The 18,508-nt window shown below is 39.4% G+C and overlaps 1 protein-coding gene across 1 annotated transcript in view; it reads left to right on the top strand.

Moving 5' to 3' along the window:
• The window catches only part of TBCK (TBC1 domain containing kinase), a gene marked incomplete at its 3' end in the record, with an annotated part of 80,576 nt that overhangs the window by 3,866 nt on the left and 58,202 nt on the right, over positions 1 to 18,508 (top strand). The window contains exon 3 of the mRNA XM_015417034.1: positions 5,716 to 5,788. Coding sequence (XP_015272520.1) covers positions 5,716 to 5,788 — 73 coding nt within the window. The remainder of the gene's footprint in view (positions 1 to 5,715; positions 5,789 to 18,508) is intronic.

The following is an 18,508-nucleotide window of genomic DNA, read 5'->3' as shown; positions in this document are numbered from 1 at the left end:
TCTTTCCCTCAGATTATCTTTATATAAAGCTAACCCCTAATATTGTAGTTACCCAAAGGAAGAAAACCCTGAATGTAAGACAACAGACCCTGTAAGTGTTATACACACAAAAAATATTATTGGAAATAACTAATTTGTATGTAAATTTAAGACAATCTCCTTTTACGTTTTCTTTTACATTTTACAATTTTATTTTTTTATTTTTTAAATTTTGCTATAACTTCTTTAACTTCTACTTCTTTTCCTTTTTTCCTTCTTTTCCTTTTTGATGGCATACCTGGGGAAAAACCCGAGTCTTGCATTAGGGTAAATAAAGTATTTTGTAAGATTTCAGTGTGCCTAAAAAGCAGCACTTAGGATAGGCTGGGGCCATAGCTCAGTAGTGGCCCATCTGCTTTGCATGCAGAAAGTCCTAAGTTAAGTTTTTGGCATCCCGAGGTTGTAGGTAATGTGAAAGACCTCTAGCTGAGACCATGAAGAGTCACTGCCTTTCGGAGTTCTTGTGATGGGCCTGTGCCAAGTATAGGCAATCCTCCAGCATAGGTGCTGTTCTTGCAGAGGCTGACCTCTGCCCAAACAACCAGGGGCAGTGCTGAAGTGCTGGTAGTGTCACTGCCATTGGGGCCAGCTGCTTGAGAGAGGTAATGGGCATAGTTTGTGTACCTCATAACCTATCCAACTACTAGCCAGGTCTGAAGCAAGCCCACAAGATTCTGGCAGTGCTGCTGAGGCTTGAATGGATCTCGGTGTGGGAACCAACTTCAACCACCCTGTCTCTTCTCTCTGCCGCTTTATTTGCTGGAGTGAAAAAACAAGAAGAGACAATTGGTGCGGTGGGAGAATTTTTGCTGAAATGCTGTTGCTGTGGGAACTGTTCAGGGTATGATAGTTTACAGATTCCCCCTGATGAAGAGTATGTGAGAAACAGGTCTTAGAGGTGAATTAAAATTAATTCTTTAGCTGAACCAGTTATCGCTCTCTCTCTTTTTTGCTCCATGCTGGTGTGGACCTCAATTTCTTGCTGCTTTGTTTGCTGCAACACCAACATCTTCACAAGTGGGTTTTATGGTACTTGGGCCAAAAAAATTGCTTACCCCTGGTCTGTGCAAATAGATTCAGGCACGACTCAAATGGCAACATAGATCCACTAAAATGGTCTAACTTCAGGTTGGTAGCTATGTAAGTCTGTTCTAGTGGAACAAAATTAGAGTCTAATGGCACTTTAAAGACCAGCAGCGTATTCCTAGGTATAAACATTTGTGAATCATATCTGCTGGCTCTAATCAGGCTGATTACATGTTGCATTGTACCACTGCATCCTGACTCCAACAGCCACCTTCTGACTTGGATATAAAGGCTGATGGACCTTCATTTTATTTGTATCTGATGAAGTGAGGTTTGACTCATGAAAGCTTGTATACTAGGAAATGTTGTTCTTTAAGGTGCTACTAGATGCGACTTCTGCTCCGAAATTATCTAATATCACATATAAGTCAGTGGCTGCCCTTTGGGGAAAAATAAGCAACAGTACTTGTTGCAGTGAAGGGAAAAAAATGCTTTGTTCAACTGAAGCTGGGAAGCATGGCCTCCTTGACAGAGGTCCTGCAGGGGTGCAGTATGTTCCTCCACCTTTCAAAATGTAGAACTCCTCCTTCAATATACACCCCATCTATCATAATGCCTTACATATATCTAGTTGCATTATATTTTCCAAGTATCCTGGTTTTGTCCCCAAACTTTACTTGTTTTCCACATTGTTATTACTTTGGTACTGGTGTTAGGTATCAGATGTGTGTGTGTTTGTTTTTTATAAGCATTATGCTTTCACATGTAAAGTTAGCTGAGGAGTCAGGTTTTGCCTTTGTTTTCTATACACCATTCAAAACTCATTCAAGATGATTGTGCTTTCTTGGAAATTCCACATGTGCCGTTGAGGGGGAAAATGACGATTACACCTGGGATCAGTTTGGTTCCTTTTAAGTGAAGTTTCAACAAAAAAAAACAACCCTTGGTAAATTTTGTTAAACTAGCCTTAGTTGTGTAGCTAAACACAATGTCTGGCAAAGTACGGCGTAGCAGATGTCCTTCACGTTGTAAATCTGATTTTTTTCTGAAGGAGCAAGGGTTGTATGAAAAATGGCAACACTTACCCTTGCAACAATACAAGGATAATGTATTATGATGTAACAGAGAGAAGTTAAGCTGAAAACACAGTGTCTTGGCTAGCAAAGCATTTTACAGCAAAAATACCGTAAGAAGTTGTAATACTCTAGAGGCCTTTTCTTGATTTATTTTTCTTAAATTTAGTTACTTCCTTTCCAAAAAGCTCAATAAAAAAATCAATAAAATAGATAATCAAATGCTGAGGTCCTTATAAACCAGTCAACGCAGCTCCAACAGTTTCTGTGGATGTACCCTGGCCATTCCTTAGCCTAGGAGGCAGCAAGCAGAGACCTCAAATGCCAAGTCTGGTCCTGTGAGGACCAGCTTGTCCCTTAGTGGCAAGAGGTTTGCTCAGGAAAATTGCTGTCTAAAGCAGCAGACTTGCAGGCAATCGATTTAGATGATGGGGTTGGATATTATACCTGCCCTGCCCCATTTTAACCCCTTCTCAAGGTGGCCCCCAGAATACTAACGTCTGACTAGTATCTTGGTCTGTTACTGGATCTAGATTAAAATCTCTCTGGTCTTTCTTAATAGCTGCAACTGCCTTTTTTATTGCTGGGCCCTGAACACTCCTCTGACGGGCCCTTTCTTTGAAGTGAAAGGATCAACACAGCCTCTCATGATTTTGGGAAACCCGGTTGATTTTGAGATATGAACCTTCACCTCAGTTACAAGATGTTCTTATGGTAGCAAAAATAATGGCTTTGGGTCGCTGCTGTAAGGTGAGTTTAGTATTGAGCATGAGGAGTACAGAGGTCACTGAAGCACAAGAATCAACAAAACAACAAAGAAGATATATTTATGTACAGATTAGGTGGTGAATTCTCTTTAATGATTGTCGTTACAAACAGGCTTTTACTGACTAGCCACCAGGTTGGAGCCTTTCACGCACATACAAAATTCCACCCACACCAACCTGCCTTTTCCCAAGAATAAGAGTGAATGGTAAGGTCTGCTCATCACCAGAAACAGTCCTCACAACCAATGTTCCATCTAAGCTGTACAGTCTTGTGAGCAAAAATTCTACTTTGTGAGCTACTGGCATTAAAGTTGTGAGCGAGCGATTTGGCTACTGCATAAATTGTTTGCTCTGGAGCTATCCTTCCTGAGCTAGGACAAAAATGTGTGAGCCGGAGGCTAAAAAACTGTGAGATAGCTCACACTAACTCAGCTTAGAGGGAACACTGATCACAACTAGGTACTCTTCTTCTCCCAGAGGTAGAGTTAAACCACTCTGCCATGGAACCAGTTGCCTTTCAAACTGTTTGCTCTTTTGCTCAGGCAAACCCCAATAATATGACTGCTGTTGTGTTTCCCTCCAACTTTCCACACACACACACACACACACACCCTTGATTGAATGCTTAAGCAGCACTCTCAAAGGCTGTGGTGTGAAACAGCTGAGAATTTCACCTCTCAGGGGCAGGGCAGCTTCCTGTCCATCACAACTTCCCAGACTCAGTGGCAATGCTGGCACATTAGCACCTGTGATCACACCCAGCTCCCTTACTATCACTTTAGTGAGCTGACGCCTCACTTGAGGAATTCAAGAGAACAGCTATCTGTGCAGCAAAACTATGATGCATTTTAAGGGCCCATCTCATGTCAAGTTCATGTTTAAAACATTCTTCTCCTTAAGATGGAATTTCCTAGTGAAATGCATAGTTCACTTGTTCTTAAGATTTTGTAGGACGTTTAGAGCTTTGGAGGGCAAATGCAAGCAATGCCTTCTGACATTCAGCGTAGAAGATCTTTTTATCCCAAGTGTAGGGTGAGTAATATAAAATCCTAGATTATTCAGACTCAGACCCTTAAAAAACCAGGATGCAGTCCCCTGCAACAAATAAAAATACTCCTCCACTCGTGAATATAAATAAAGTTGTCTAGAGTGATGTTTTTATATCTTAATTTTTACTTCTGGCTTGGAGGGCTTTCAATGCTGCTGCTGCATAACTCATACGTGACAGTTGGTTAATGGTTTAAAAACCACAGCCATGGTTTAAAATTGTAGAAATCTTTGTGTAACTGTTGTTGTTGTGTGTGGCAAGATTAATAATTTTTAAATACCCTAGATCAATAGCTTCCTCACCTTCAGGCAACCTTTTCTGCCAAGGAACCCATTCACTGTCCACACACCTTGTTTCCCTCGTAGACTTAAAAATGTGTAATGTTCCTAGTGGTGTGAGTACTTCAATAGAGGATCCAGTAGAATGAGCTCAGTAAACTGTACTTTGTATGCTTTCACACACGTAGTTGTGGGAGGTGATATATATATATATTTTAAAATTGGTGATATATTTGCATGAGAGAGGTAGAAGAGGGACGCACAGGACTGTGGTGCTCGTGGTGCATTTCAGCTGTGAACTGCTGTTACCTGTGATCTGGTCAAAAGCAGCATTGTCTAATTTAGTCAACATGTTTAAAAATGTATAAGCTCCCAGGATTTTCTCCTTCAGGCAAAAAAGGTGTGATATTTTAAAAACAAATAGAACTTAAGGCTTCACACATAATGACATACGATGGTTTGTCATTACAGACTTGGTTTATTCCTACAAACCTGAGTTCATACACTCACTTGTGTCCAAGTCACAAACTCTGTCCCCCCCCCCCCCTTGGCACTGTAAACCATGGTTTAGAATTGTGGTTTGGAGGACAGGCCATAGTTGTGATTTATATGGATCGACAATCTGTGGTTTGCTGTGAAAACAGACACATTTCGTTTTCTAGCTGTACATGAACAAAAATCATGTGAGCCTGATAATTTCCTAGGTTTGTTTCTATAATGACAAGCCATGGTTGGGTTGTTGCATGTGAGCTGAGTTTTGGTACCTGTTCCCTTCAAGATACTGTACAAGTGCTTCTTCTCAAAATCAGCCCCCAATTTAATGTAAACAAATAAAAGGGATTGAGAAAGTAACTAGAAAAGAGATCAACTGGTGTATTCATAGCAGCCTAAAATGATTTATATATGTACTATTAAATAAATTGGGCATTGGCTCCATTTGTACGCCACCCTGAGCCCGTTTGCGGGGAGGATGGGTTATAAATTTAAATAAATAAATAAATACTATTACTGTCCTTAGCTTGTACCAAAAACATAAATATTTCCTTTTTTATGTTAATCTTTTGTCTTCCTTTCCTTACACAAATATAACTTACTTTTGCAGTAGCCAGGGCTAAACGTAATACTAAATCGTAATACTTAAGTAAAAGACATTTTGAAAATGTTGAACAATCTAAATTTTTCTTGAAAACCCTACAGGGTCGCTGTAAGGCGGCTGTGATTTGACAGCACGTTACCCACACATGCTGAGGCTATTCAGATTTATCTGTGTGTGTATCTATGTGTTCAGTTATCTTCAGTGAACTATGTGCCCAGCGGGAGTTTACTTTCCACTGAAAGAAGTAGACATTCTTTTTCTATTATCGGATGAAGATGTTGTGATAATATGGTTTTAATTTCGATTGGATGTGTGAGTGAAAGTGTTTGGTGCCTGTGTGTATTGAGATACTAAAACTGTCTTTGTGTGTGTGTGTCTTTTTAATCAGAGAGGCTGGTGGTTGTTGCTGAACACTGCAAACGGAGTCTGGAAGATTTGCTTCGAGACAGGAAACCAGTGAGGTACGGTATACCCCCCCCCCAAAAAAAAAAGAATTGCAAGGAAGCATGCTAACTGAAAGGTTTATCTACTTTAAATGACAAAACCCAGATACACTTTTTCTTTTAAAAAGTTAACTACCCTTACAGGTCCAGGCAGATTCAACACTGACATTTTGCAGTGCTTCACCCTTCTGGCAGCCAGATAAACACATGCTTCGGTTGAAGTGTATATTTACTTCTGCACAAAAAGTTCTAAGATTTATGGTGAAAGTACTGGAACTTGCCAAACGTTTCTCCCTATATATTCTGTGTTTCAAGTTATGTTTCAAATAAAGTTCTTTAAAAATCTGAAGTTCACTGTAGAATTGAAGCAGAGTGTGTTGCTTGTGTGCCTTAGTTGTCCGAATATATAAGCTTGCCAATGATGAAATAGCGAGTTCAAGGTTGGGGGGCGGGGGGCTGATATAAAGAGAAAGCAGACATTTGCCCATAATTCTAACATTTTTGGTGTGTGGTAGAAATGCTAATGCAGCACAGAGGTTGCAAAATCTCCCCCTACCAGTTCACAAAAAGAGGCTTTCTGTCCAGGTGAAAGGAAGCCTCAACCACAACAGAGTATTATGCAGTTGTGGTCTGCAAACAGGGCACAGCGGCTCTCCCTGATTCTGGCTTTAGAATGTGACTTGTGTTACACAGTTGTGCACTAACATTTTGGTGTGGGGTGTATCCATTTCTGTGTCTGGGAGCTGGAAGTGGAGCCCGTTCTCTCCATTGGAGCAGAGAGGGTTCCCTTGAGCCAGTGCTGGGACCTTAGAACCTAGTTTTCTTTGCTGTTGCTGTGGGGTAAAGCATAAGATTGGGATGTTACAGTGTTTTCAAAAACAAATCTTTATAAATGTTGTTAAATACTTGGCTGTTCTTGTGGATGATACAGATAGCCTAACCCTAACGACTGTTTCTAGAATATATTTAAAAATTCATCTGCAATCCAGTTCTCTAGTCTTTCACTGTCTCTTAGTGTTAATAACCCTTCTACTCTACTGAGTTCATAACCCTTCTTTCTAATATATTAAACTGTTTTTTGCCCTGATGCAGTTAGAACATTTTCAGGGTTTTTCGTTTGTGTTTTAAAAAATGAAGTAAAAATCACATAACTGTAAACTCCTGCTTACTAAATATTGGTGCTTACAGAAGTCTTAAGTAGAATATGCTCAGGTTTACACATTGGTCAGTCCCCAGAACATCAGAGTTCTTGATTAGGGAACGGTATCGACAATGCTTTGACATGTGCTCCTGCTTCATGAACATGGCCCATGTTCTTAACTGATCTTCATATTATTACTATAGACACAGAGATCACGCAGGTGAGTACACCACTGAGTTAGAAGATGCACATTCAGTACTTTCTCTTTGATGTTTTTGTCAAGTAAGACCCTTGGTAATAACAGCCCCAGTCAGAAATCATCCTTCATCACCACAGAACAACTAAAGCAAGCTTTAAAATATACTTACCAGGCATATATAAACAAAACAATTACATGTAAGCAGGAAAGAGCATCAATTTGGGAATGTCAAACAAAACATAAGCCTTTACCTGCTGGCAGAATATAGTGATACGGGGGGTAGATGGAATTCCTGGGGAAGGAATTCCATACTTTTGGTGCCACAATTGAGAAGGCCCTCTTTTGGATTGCCATCCATATAGTCTCAGATGGTGGGGGCACCCAAAACAGGATCCCTGAGGATAACCATTTGGGTAATTCACATGGAAGTAGGCAGTCCTTAAAATATGCTGGTCCCAAGGCATGTAGGGCTTTAAAGGTCAATACCAGCATCTTTAATTGGAATGAGGCTGGAGTGATATGCTCCCTATGACCCACTCCAGTTAGCATTCTGACTACAGGAGTGATATGCTCCCTGTGACCCACTCCAGTTAGCATTCTGACCACAGTCTTATTCCACCTAGTCTTTCTTTCCACAGCCCTCTTTTTCAGCATCTTTAGCAGTTTCAGTAGCCAGAGAATTTTGAAAACTGTACCTTTAGATAGTCCAGTACAATTTGGAAAATATTATTAATCAGTTCTTTCACATGTTCAGCATGCATTGTCATCCTTACAACAGCCCTGTCAGGTAGGTTAGTGATATAATCCCCATATTGTAGAAAGAGGGCTGAGAAAGGAGGAAGGTAGTTTCACCAAATTAATGAATTCATAGCAGAGCTACAGTTTGAATTAGGAACTTCCATATCTGTTTCTCAGTCTCTTGCAGTGCACTCCTGAGTAGTTACGCCCTTCTAAATATATCCAACTCGGTGGTTTGCATTAGTATCACATTATTATATTGATCATCTCTAAAACATGGTTTTGCATTTTTATCCTTTTTTGTTACAGTGTTATTGATAATATTTGGTTAAGGAAACAATTCCTTCCTCACACTTGAAGGCGAAAGGTTGAATACATACTTAAGGGGTGTTATGAAATGTGCCGTGCCAACGCAACTCATATGGAAATGGTCATGTCCAACTGTTTCTTATCAATGAAGGTTGAGCTGTGCTTGAGAAATGGCATGTGCCATCCTCAGCTGGCATGTGCAGCACAGTCTTGGCTTCCTAGCGGTTAAAAGAGACACTGTTTCCCTTCCAGTGAAACCAACTAAAATATTTCCCATTGCTTCAGTTAATTAAAACAGACATTTTTTGGTTTCGTGCATGAGACCTTTCTGAAATAATTTAAGAAAGAGCAATTCCCAGTTATGCTATTCAATCCATCTTTGTCAATTAGCTTTGTAGGGAACTAATACATATACATTATTTCTCTTGCATTAGTTCATGATAGCAGCACTGGTCTTATACCCAAAGTTGACGTGTGTGTTATTGTAATTAATTTTGCAAACTGTTATGGAATGGGAGAATCTGCCCTCATGGTTTATAGATTAATTCTTTTTACACTTGCCAGGAAATAAGTCCTTTGCACCTGTACTGCAAGCTGATGTCAATCCTGAGTAGTTACGCCCTTCTAAATATATTAATTTCTGTAGATTTAGGAGAGTGTATATCTGCTTTGTGTTGTACTGTTAGCCTCTATGCTACACCAGCTTTTGAAGATATGCTAAACAGCTAAACACTTTTAGATGTAATCTACATCTTGGCTCCACTTTAGGGGTGGGGGGGAATCAAAAGTTGTAATAGTTGTCCAAAGGCATAATTCTGATAGCTCCAAAGTTCCAACTCGGTGGTTTGAATTAGTATCACATTATTATATTGATCATCTCTAAAACATGGTTTTGCATTTTTTATCCTTTTTTGTTACAGTGTTATTGATAATATTTGGTTAAGGAAACAATTCCTTCCTCACACTTGAAGGCGAAAGGTTGAATACATACTTAAGGGGTGTTATGAAATGTGCCGTGCCAACGCAACTCATATGGAAATGGTCATGTCCAACTGTTTCTTATCAATGAAGGTTGAGCTGTGCTTGAGAAATGGCATGTGCCATCCTCAGCTGGCATGTGCAGCACAGTCTTGGCTTCCTAGCGGTTAAAAGAGACACTGTTTCCCTTCCAGTGAAACCAACTAAAATATTTCCCATTGCTTCAGTTAATTAAAACAGACATTTTTTGGTTTCGTGCATGAGACCTTTCTGAAATAATTTAAGAAAGAGCAATTCCCAGTTATGCTATTCAATCCATCTTTGTCAATTAGCTTTGTAGGGAACTAATACATATACATTATTTCTCTTGCATTAGTTCATGATAGCAGCACTGGTCTTATACCCAAAGTTGACGTGTGTGTTATTGTAATTAATTTTGCAAACTGTTATGGAATGGGAGAATCTGCCCTCATGGTTTATAGATTAATTCTTTTTACACTTGCCAGGAAATAAGTCCTTTGCACCTGTACTGCAAGCTGATGTCAAGTCAGCAGGAAATCTTCTATTATGCTGTTGCTGAAATTGAAGGTATACCATGGTGGACAGTCCATCTTTCCATGCATATTGCAAAACAGCAGGCCGCCCAGCTGTCTGATAGTTATTTGCAGTTAATCTTATAACGTCATGCATCATTATGATACAAATTACATATGAGGTAACGTTTACATAGGTGTTTCTGCACATTTCTGTTTTAAGTCCACAAGAACATCCTTGGGTTTTGTTCTGGGTTGATGGTTCACTTTGTCACGAGGGTCCTATTAGAAGAGCTTATCAAAATTTTAAACTACAAAGATGGATATCTTGAAGTGGTTACAGCCTTAAGCAAGTTTGGCTGAATAGTTCTGACTAAATTGCTCTGGTTTATCATAACTCATCAGGAAGTTAAATATTCCACTGAAACAATCCAGCACACTTTTCTGTTACGATTGTGATGTATTCCCAGATTAATCCATTATAGGTAATGAACAACCTTTGTTAAACACAACGATATTTAGAGCCTCTTGGGAGCCTATTATTACATCTACCATCCTTTTGTTTTACCTTGTTAAAATAACACATTAAAATAACAGGGGTGATAATATAGCTATAGTTGTACAAGATGAACCATAGATGATGGAGTGCTACCAAACCCTGGTGTAGTGCTTTATATACTTCATAGCATTCAGTAGCAGCAATATTTGGGAATCATTATTGCAGCCTTTCAGTCAGTCCTGAGATCTGTAATTTTTGGTGTTGAACCAAAGACCCCAGTAATTTTGGCTAAAGCTAGCATATAACCCACAGGGCCTGACACCCTTAGTTCTCCAAGATAATTACCAATCTTCCTGGGTGAAGGCTGTCCATTGCAAATTGCAGAATTTAGGATTGTCTTTAGAAAATGTTCTGAAAATGGGTTATGACCGAGCAAAAGCAATGGTCAAACAAAGGTTGTTCGATATAGAGCGACAAAGAGACAATAACAACGTCCCAAATGTTATTATTTCAGAGAAACTTAGATTGTTGTTCCGGCAACCTGTCTCTCCTTTTTGGAGGTACCCAGCCAATGGAGAACTTTTATGTTGGCAAGATGGCGAGCTCTCCCATCTGCAGTTTGGGAGGGGAGAGACAAAAAGATCCCCATGAAGTACAGAATCTGTCCCTGTGGCATTGAAGAGGTGAAATCAGTTGAACATGTTTCGTTTTATTGCTGTTTTTATCAGGAAACTTGCTCAAATATAATTTCCTCGTTGCTTAAAAGATTTTCAGGCTGTTCTGATGTTGATATTTCAAAGAAGCTTTTGTTGGGTGTTGTACATAAATTTTTTCAGCGGCTTGGAAGAATTTGTTGGGAAATTTTATGTACGGATGGATTTATTTCAATAAATTCCAACTGTTGTGTTTGCAGGATTGACCTTTTGTATTCTTCTATTTACTCTGTTGTAAATCTTTGATCTTTTGATTTGTACTGGTCATAGACTGAATAAATTTGAATCTGAATTTGAAGGAAATCAAATCTAAAACAGTTTGGTTTCTTCAGAAGGAACTCCAGAATCAAATGAAATTAAATTGAATGGATATTCAAAGTTTGCAATCTGGCTTCTAAAATTGAAATGTTATTTCTCTTTTGAATTTTGGGCTAGCATCTTGATATCAAAATTCAACAGTTTGGATGTTGTTGTAAAGCGAATTTAATTCTTTTAAAAGTTATTTCACAAGATTTTTCTGCAGCAGCAAACCCTTGGTTGCACCAGATAGCTGGTGTATAGCAGATGCCAGGTTCACTGGAAGTATCGGATGTGCAGCAAAGTTGTTAGAAATAAAATGCTTGTTCTGAGTATCAAACAACTGCCAGACATTCAGAGAATATTTCACAAAACCTTGGGGGTTCAGTTTCAACTGTTACTCTGGAGGCAGATTGCATTAATTTTGTGTAGGATCAGGACATTGCATGTCTTTGACGAAACATGAGTTAGAATTAAGGCTACAATGCTAACGATGCAATAGTATGCAGAGTTACTCCAGGCTAAGCTTGTGTAGTTCAGCAGATGTAGACTGGAGTTACTCTAGATAGGTGTACACTATACTAAGATACATTGAATTTAATTTAATAGCATTCATTTCTGATTAAGCATGTTTAAAACTGGACAAGATGCAACTGACAAGACTTTACTTAGCAAAGACCCTGCTTGTAGTGTGTCACCTGTCAGTAGAACAGTACATTATTTTTTCCCAGTGAGTCTCTTCCAAATAAAAGTGTTGTTTGTATAACAGAAACATGATGTTAATATTGCCTTTCAGAGGTACAAGCAAATTTAATTGTTTGCTGCATTTTACATCTCACCTTTCCTCCTAGGAGCTGAAATCAGTGGGTATTGTTCTGTCCTTCTCCATTTTATGCTCACAACGGTTCTGTGAGGTAGGACAGACTGAAAGAATGCCAGACCCAACATCACCCAGCAAGCTTCATGGGAGAGTAGAGATTTGAAACGGGGCTTCCTCGATCCTAATTCAGCACTCCAACCACACTACACCACATGGGTTTTCTAAATAGATTTTTAATTCAAATTAAAATAAGTCATATTAGAATTCACCAAGCTGCAGCTATTATCTTGGTTATTATTAAGTGTTATAGATTACCTTCTTATTGGTTGCAGTAGTCTTACCCACATATGTGAAACCTCTGGTTTAGGGTGGTCAGGTTGGATTTTTTTTCAGCAACTTTAAAATAGTTACATGCCCCATTATGTTACTGTTTGTATATATCTATTGCACTTAAAATTCCTTTTCTTAGAAGCTTTTCGCTGTTTTAAAGTGGAAGTGCCTGCAAATGTAGTATGCAGATAGTTGTATGATTTTGGTACCTGTGTTACATATTCTGAATTTGTGAGTCAAGTGTTCATATAATATGTCTTCAATAAAATATAGTTGTCATATGTTTTGGAGGTTATGGTTTTGAAAAATTACCAGCGAACCATCAGAGAGATACAGAGGTATAATATGTTATACACGGAGTCTTTGATCGGAAGCAGACTATGTCTGCAGCTGTTTACTAGCTTGGTGGAAAGCAAGATCTGACTCGGATGAGTAAGTTTTATTCACAGTTATTAAACTATTGTCTACTCTCTGGATTAGGTGTCTTTGTTCCATCCTCCTTAAATGCATTACCGTTGTGCCACATTGTGTTGCAGCATCGAACATTAGAGGCAGAATTTATGTGAAGAAGTTTCATAAGCTAAACATGTTGGCTATAAAAATTTTAACTAGAAAGGGAGTAAAAGTCAGGCACATGGTTTTCAACTGCCGATTCCTCGTTTCATTTCAGTACAGAGGTAGCAGTTGATAGAGCTTTGACGGTTGTATATGCAGCACTTTCCTTAGGAGCCCCGAATCCAAGTGATTTTTTAATGTGATATCCAGATTGGATTTGGAGGTTGTCTTGTCTGTAAAGGTGAATCACATTTTTTTCATTGAAAGCATGGCAGAACGGTTGGCTCAGTTGCCTTCATTTTTCTTGTTAAAGAAATTAAGAAAAAAGCTCTTACTCTCTTCTGAAAGGAACAAATACAGTAACCCCGAGAAAGCGCTTTATGGCTTAAAATGCACCAATATTTTATATAGCAGCTTTGTAACAAATCCTTTCCTTCTCACCCTGTTAACGGAACTGTGATGTTCCCCTGAGTGAAATTTGATGATAACACAACCTAGAGTTACAGGAACTGTGATGAGAATCCACAATAAACAAGGCTGCATTGGACAGTGAAAAAGGTACAAATGCTTACCAGCATGGAATAAGAAAAAGAAATTATTTAAAAACATGTTTTCTGACCAGTCACGACAGAAAGCACGTTTGGGGCATGTAATAGCTTCAAAGTTTATTTTCGTTTTAATCTTCTTCCAGAAATTCATTTCCAAACCAACATTTATAGTAGTGAAGTCATTATGCAAGAAAATCCATTAGTCAGGATTTGTTTATGTACCATCCAATACTGCTTTTCTTAATTAGTTTGACATTTTTTAGTAAATATAAAATTGGAACTGAATCTGGATTGCAAAATCATTAAAACTTAAAGCAGGAGGTGTCCTTTCATAAATAAATGTTACCACCTGCTCTGAGTCTTCAGGCATGGGTTATTAATCTCAAAAGTCAAAATATCTAATTTCTTCCTCGTGAAGAATCATTTATGGCACGGCTAACCATACGTCGATCCAAATGATCTGTATGCAGGAAAATTTTCTGTAATGTTCTGATCTTGGTGCTTTTACCATGTATGCATTCAGATAGCACATGCTAATGGTATCTGCTCTTTTGTTTACAAAAACTTTGGGTTCATTTTTTCTCTTTAGACGGAAAAGAAAGTGTGGCTGAAATCACGTGTGTAGTGAAGTAAGGTGGGTTTGCCAACCCTCAGGTGGAGCCTGAAGTTGTCCCAGGATGACAACTGATCTCCAAACTACAGCCGTCGGTTCCCCTGGAGGAAATGGCAGCTGGGGGGTGGAAGCTATGGCATTACCTCTCTGCTGAGTTCCCTGTCCTCTCTAAACCCTAACCCTCCTCCAGTACTGCCCCTCAGTCTTCAGGACTTTCCCAAGATGGAGTTGTCAGCTCTAAAGTGAGGAAGGTAGAAACACAGCTGTAAATTAACCTTCCTGCATGGCAAACATTTGATTCAGAAGACTGATATCAGGATGTTTTAAAAGTTGCCTTTTGCATTCTGCACATGCCCACCAAAGCTGGGAGAGTGTTTGAAATGTTCTTTAAGTATCAGGTGTGAATTTGGCCTAATACAAGTATTCAGGGAAGAATAACAATACTGTTTATGTGATATCCAGCTGGATTTGGAGATTGTCTTGTCTGTAAAGGTGAATCACAATAATTTTATGTTTTGTTTTGTTTCTGCTGCACTGGCTTTGCTGCTCTTTTGATCACTCTTAAAAGAAATGGGCCCTATGCAAATATAACCCGTGTTAAGACGCTGGGACTGCTCTGTGGGATCATGTGTCCCCTTTGCACTGCTTGCACACAGATCCTTTCCTTTTTCTCAGGTTTAGCAACCTGAAGATGCTTGTGCATGAAAGTTGAGAGTCAGTTTTGCATGTCCCCAAATCAAGTTTGGAGAGTGGGTGGAGAATTCACAAGAGAGACTGGTGACCTTTATATCCTTATATTGGGACAAGAGACATTTTTAAAAGGTTTAAGGTAAATGTCTGTCTTGAAGACAAATCTACAGCCTTTGGAAAGCCCCCCCCCATGAAATTCAGAAAAGTTGTACAGTTATTTTGTCAATTTTTTCAGATGACCTATCTTTGCAAAATGTAGAATCATCTTAGGATCTCCGTGACAATTATAAATTCTACATTTTTACAATTGTCATGGAGATACTAAAATGATTAGTATTGCTAGCACATGCAAAATGAAGTATAAGAAAAAAATGTAGAATCCATTGACCCATGTTGCAGAATCTGACATGAGGCTTAATTTCTATAGGGGACGTTAAGCTGCAATCAGCATTGTAAAGCTACACTGTTCTGTATCTGTTGAAGGAAATATCTACAGTTTTTGGAAACCTGCAGCAAAAACATCCAACTTCTGAATAGAATTTACTTTTTGTGCCTCAGTAGGCAAAGGCATATTGTGTTCTCATTTGTCCATACAGAAAGTCCCCAGCTTGCTTGTGTAACAGCAGCTCATTTGTAAGTCAGGTGCTGTGAACTCAGCACATGTTGTCCCATAGAGTTACCTGTAATAGATGGTGTTTAGGTTCCCAGGTTAGCCCATACATGTCTGTTTAAAACGTAATGTACCTGAAATACTTTAAATTTATAAGAAGAAATGGAGGAAAACAATACTGTTGTAATATTCACAGTAATCAAAACAAGATAAACATAAAAATGACTGTAGGATAAGATTTTTTTAGGTGTTGGTGCTGCCTTGCTTACATGAATCCGGTAGGATTGCCAACCTCCAGGTGTGGCCTAGAGTTCTCCTGGAATTACAATGGCGCGCCAGATGGCAGAGTTCAGTTCCCCTACAGAAAATGTCAGCTTCAGAGGTTGGAATCCCTGTAGGGTTGCCAGGTCCCTTTGTCTCATCGGCAGGGGGTTTGGGGGGCATTCTGGAGTGGGTGGGGATGTTGTGTGATGTGCTGACGTCCCCCGGAAGTGATGTCAGCGATGTCGAGGCCATCACTCTGCTTTTTGATCAAAACTCTATGGTAAAAGTGACCTCAAACCATAGCTTTGCCTAAAAAGCAAAGCATCCCCCCCCCCACCGGACATCGGCAATGCACTGACACCACTTCTGGGTGACATGAGCATGTCACGCAGAGCGTCGGGGGAGGGGATTTCTTCCTGCTGGCCAGCTGGCCGACAGCGGGCAGGAGCCCATGAAAGTGAAAGATCCCCTGCCCCCACATCGGGCATGGTATCCCTAAATCCCTGGCATCACACCCCTACTGACCTCCCTCCCTCCTGCCAGGCTCTGCCTCTGAATCTCCAGGAATTTCCCAGCCCAAAGTTAACAACCCTGGAATCAGGTGTCATTAGAGAAAGCTAAGGATGCATAGCATATGTCAAATTCTGAGAAAAAGAGGCTTTCTTTAACTCATGTCTGAAGCTAAAATGCTTCAAGTTTTTGAACAGTTGGTGGACAGTTTAACACAAATCAAAGCCAGGCCTGTCTCCAGCATCCCCTAGTTGCTTTGTCTCCTTCCGTATTTCCTGACCTTTGCCCTTCACTCCAACACTGCCAAGGGATGTATCCCTCTTCAGTTGTTTATCACCTGTCTCTTTACACCTCAACTGCCAGTTCTGAAGCACATGAGTCATTTCCTGATCTCTGTTGTTTGTAAGTATATGTTGGGTTGTTTGTAGTGGGGGACTTTACTGTACACTCATATTGCCATGCACATGTATTCTGTGACAGGCTTGGGATAATCCTTGCTCCTTTTTCATCATCACTAGCTTGTTTGGGAACTTGATGAGAAAAACTCTGCAGCTCAGAATTTGGGGTATTATGTGGCAGGACAGAATCCCCGTTTGTCATTCTGCTTTCATCAAGGAATAATTAGCTTTTTTCGCTTCACTCACAGCTTTTTCTGAAATTGGGTTTGCAAGACCCGTTTGGAAGAATTGCGCTGTTATGGGGAGTGCCTATTCAGCAAGAAATGCATTCAGCAACTGAAAATAAAAACCCTTCACTGGTATTCTGATCCCACCCCAATTCTAGGCTTTTGATTTATGAGGCCTGTGGAAAAGGAACTGAGAAGAGAGTGGAGACCCCAGATTAATTGTGAAGTTGTAAAAAGTCAGGTGGGCAAAGGGCCGAGGCAGCTTTTGGCCTATAGAAATGGTTTTCAACTAGGCTTGGAAATGGTAAGAAAATCCATCATCTGGTCTTTGAACTCATTTTCCCCTCTAGTTAAGTTGTATCCTAAATATTCATACTCTGCTTTCCATTTTACTATGTGTATCTTAGTATTTGACTGAGTGGGAAGTGTGTCTGTGTGTGTCTACGTGTGTGCGCGGAGGGGAAGGATTTGAGAATATTTTAGTAAGTTTCAGCTCAGTTATTTTCGTCTGTTAAAACGGAGTTGTGTTGAAACGGTACCTTAGGCCTATAGCCCTGGCAGCCTGCTATGTCAGCACATTTTCATTTACTTGTGGCTTTACATTTTATTAAATCAGTATATTCATTTTGGCCTCACTATAAAGAAGGAAGCCGTGGTGGGCTGTCCAGGGCACCACAAAGACGGATTTTGTGATTTGCACAAGCTTAAGCTGGAAAAATTCTACACAGGGTCATTCTGTGCTGTATTATGTATATTTTTAAGGAAAGAAAAATAATGATGAAATTAATTAGTAATTTCCTGTCAAGAACTCTTTAGGGAGAAAAATTCAGTGTGTGGATAATGCTAATAATATGAATGGCTTGCTATTTTAAAATAATTGCAGCTGAAAAAGCAGAAGGAAACTCAAAGGACCCCCTTCCAAATATTTTAAATATCTAAAAGTGACTCTAGAGAAGCGATTTTTTTATTCTCAGAAGGTCTTTAATCTTGCAAAAGGTGTTTTTTTTATAACCGTTCCTGATAAATCTTGCTGTTACTTATAATTGGAAGATTAGATTTATTACTTCTATAGCTGTTAGTTTTGTGCAGACTGTGATCAGAATCTAAAGGGCTGCAGGAGAAAGAGAAATGACATCTCATGCCATTCCACGTCTTGATATGCAAGATCTGGTGCCAGAAATTGGCCCATATGTGGAGTACTGGGAGCCATAACTGGGCTTTCAATGAGGAAAAGCTTCTGCATATGGAACTAGCTGAAATGGTATACTTGTATCAGATTATACACCAAGTCGCTTGAGGTATACAGGGTTCTACCTTGAGCAGTAGATAACAATTTTGGTTGAAAGATCTGTAGATCCCAACTACTGGCTAGTATTTTAAAAAGTCACACTCATGCATAGGAGATAATCCTTCACGTGGCTTGACCATTCAGTACTGTTTTCACTACAGAGTTCAAATCTGTGCTGAAAAGATACACCATGCTTTAGTTTTCAAAATAATGTGTCTTTTTGGCAGTAGAAACTGCTTTGGTGACAATGACAAACAAAGTTCCACTTGATTTCTTAGTTACTCATTGATTCTTTGGATTGCAGCCTATAACGTCTGTCCATATTATCTGAACAGTTCCTTTAACTGCTTTTTCTTTTGTATTTTAGACTTCAGAAAGTTAAATCTGTTGTTCTTAACGAGATAGAGGAGAATATTGTTCACTGGTATTTACTTGCTGCTAAGTTTCAGGATGTTAGCAAATTCTTTAAATATTGTAA

The sequence above is a fragment of the Gekko japonicus genome, unplaced genomic scaffold, assembly GCF_001447785.1.
Source record: "Gekko japonicus isolate JY-2015 unplaced genomic scaffold, Gekko_japonicus_V1.1 scaffold628, whole genome shotgun sequence".
NCBI classification, from domain to species: domain Eukaryota; kingdom Metazoa; phylum Chordata; class Lepidosauria; order Squamata; family Gekkonidae; genus Gekko; species Gekko japonicus.
This window is presented reverse-complemented; position numbering and strand designations above follow the sequence as displayed.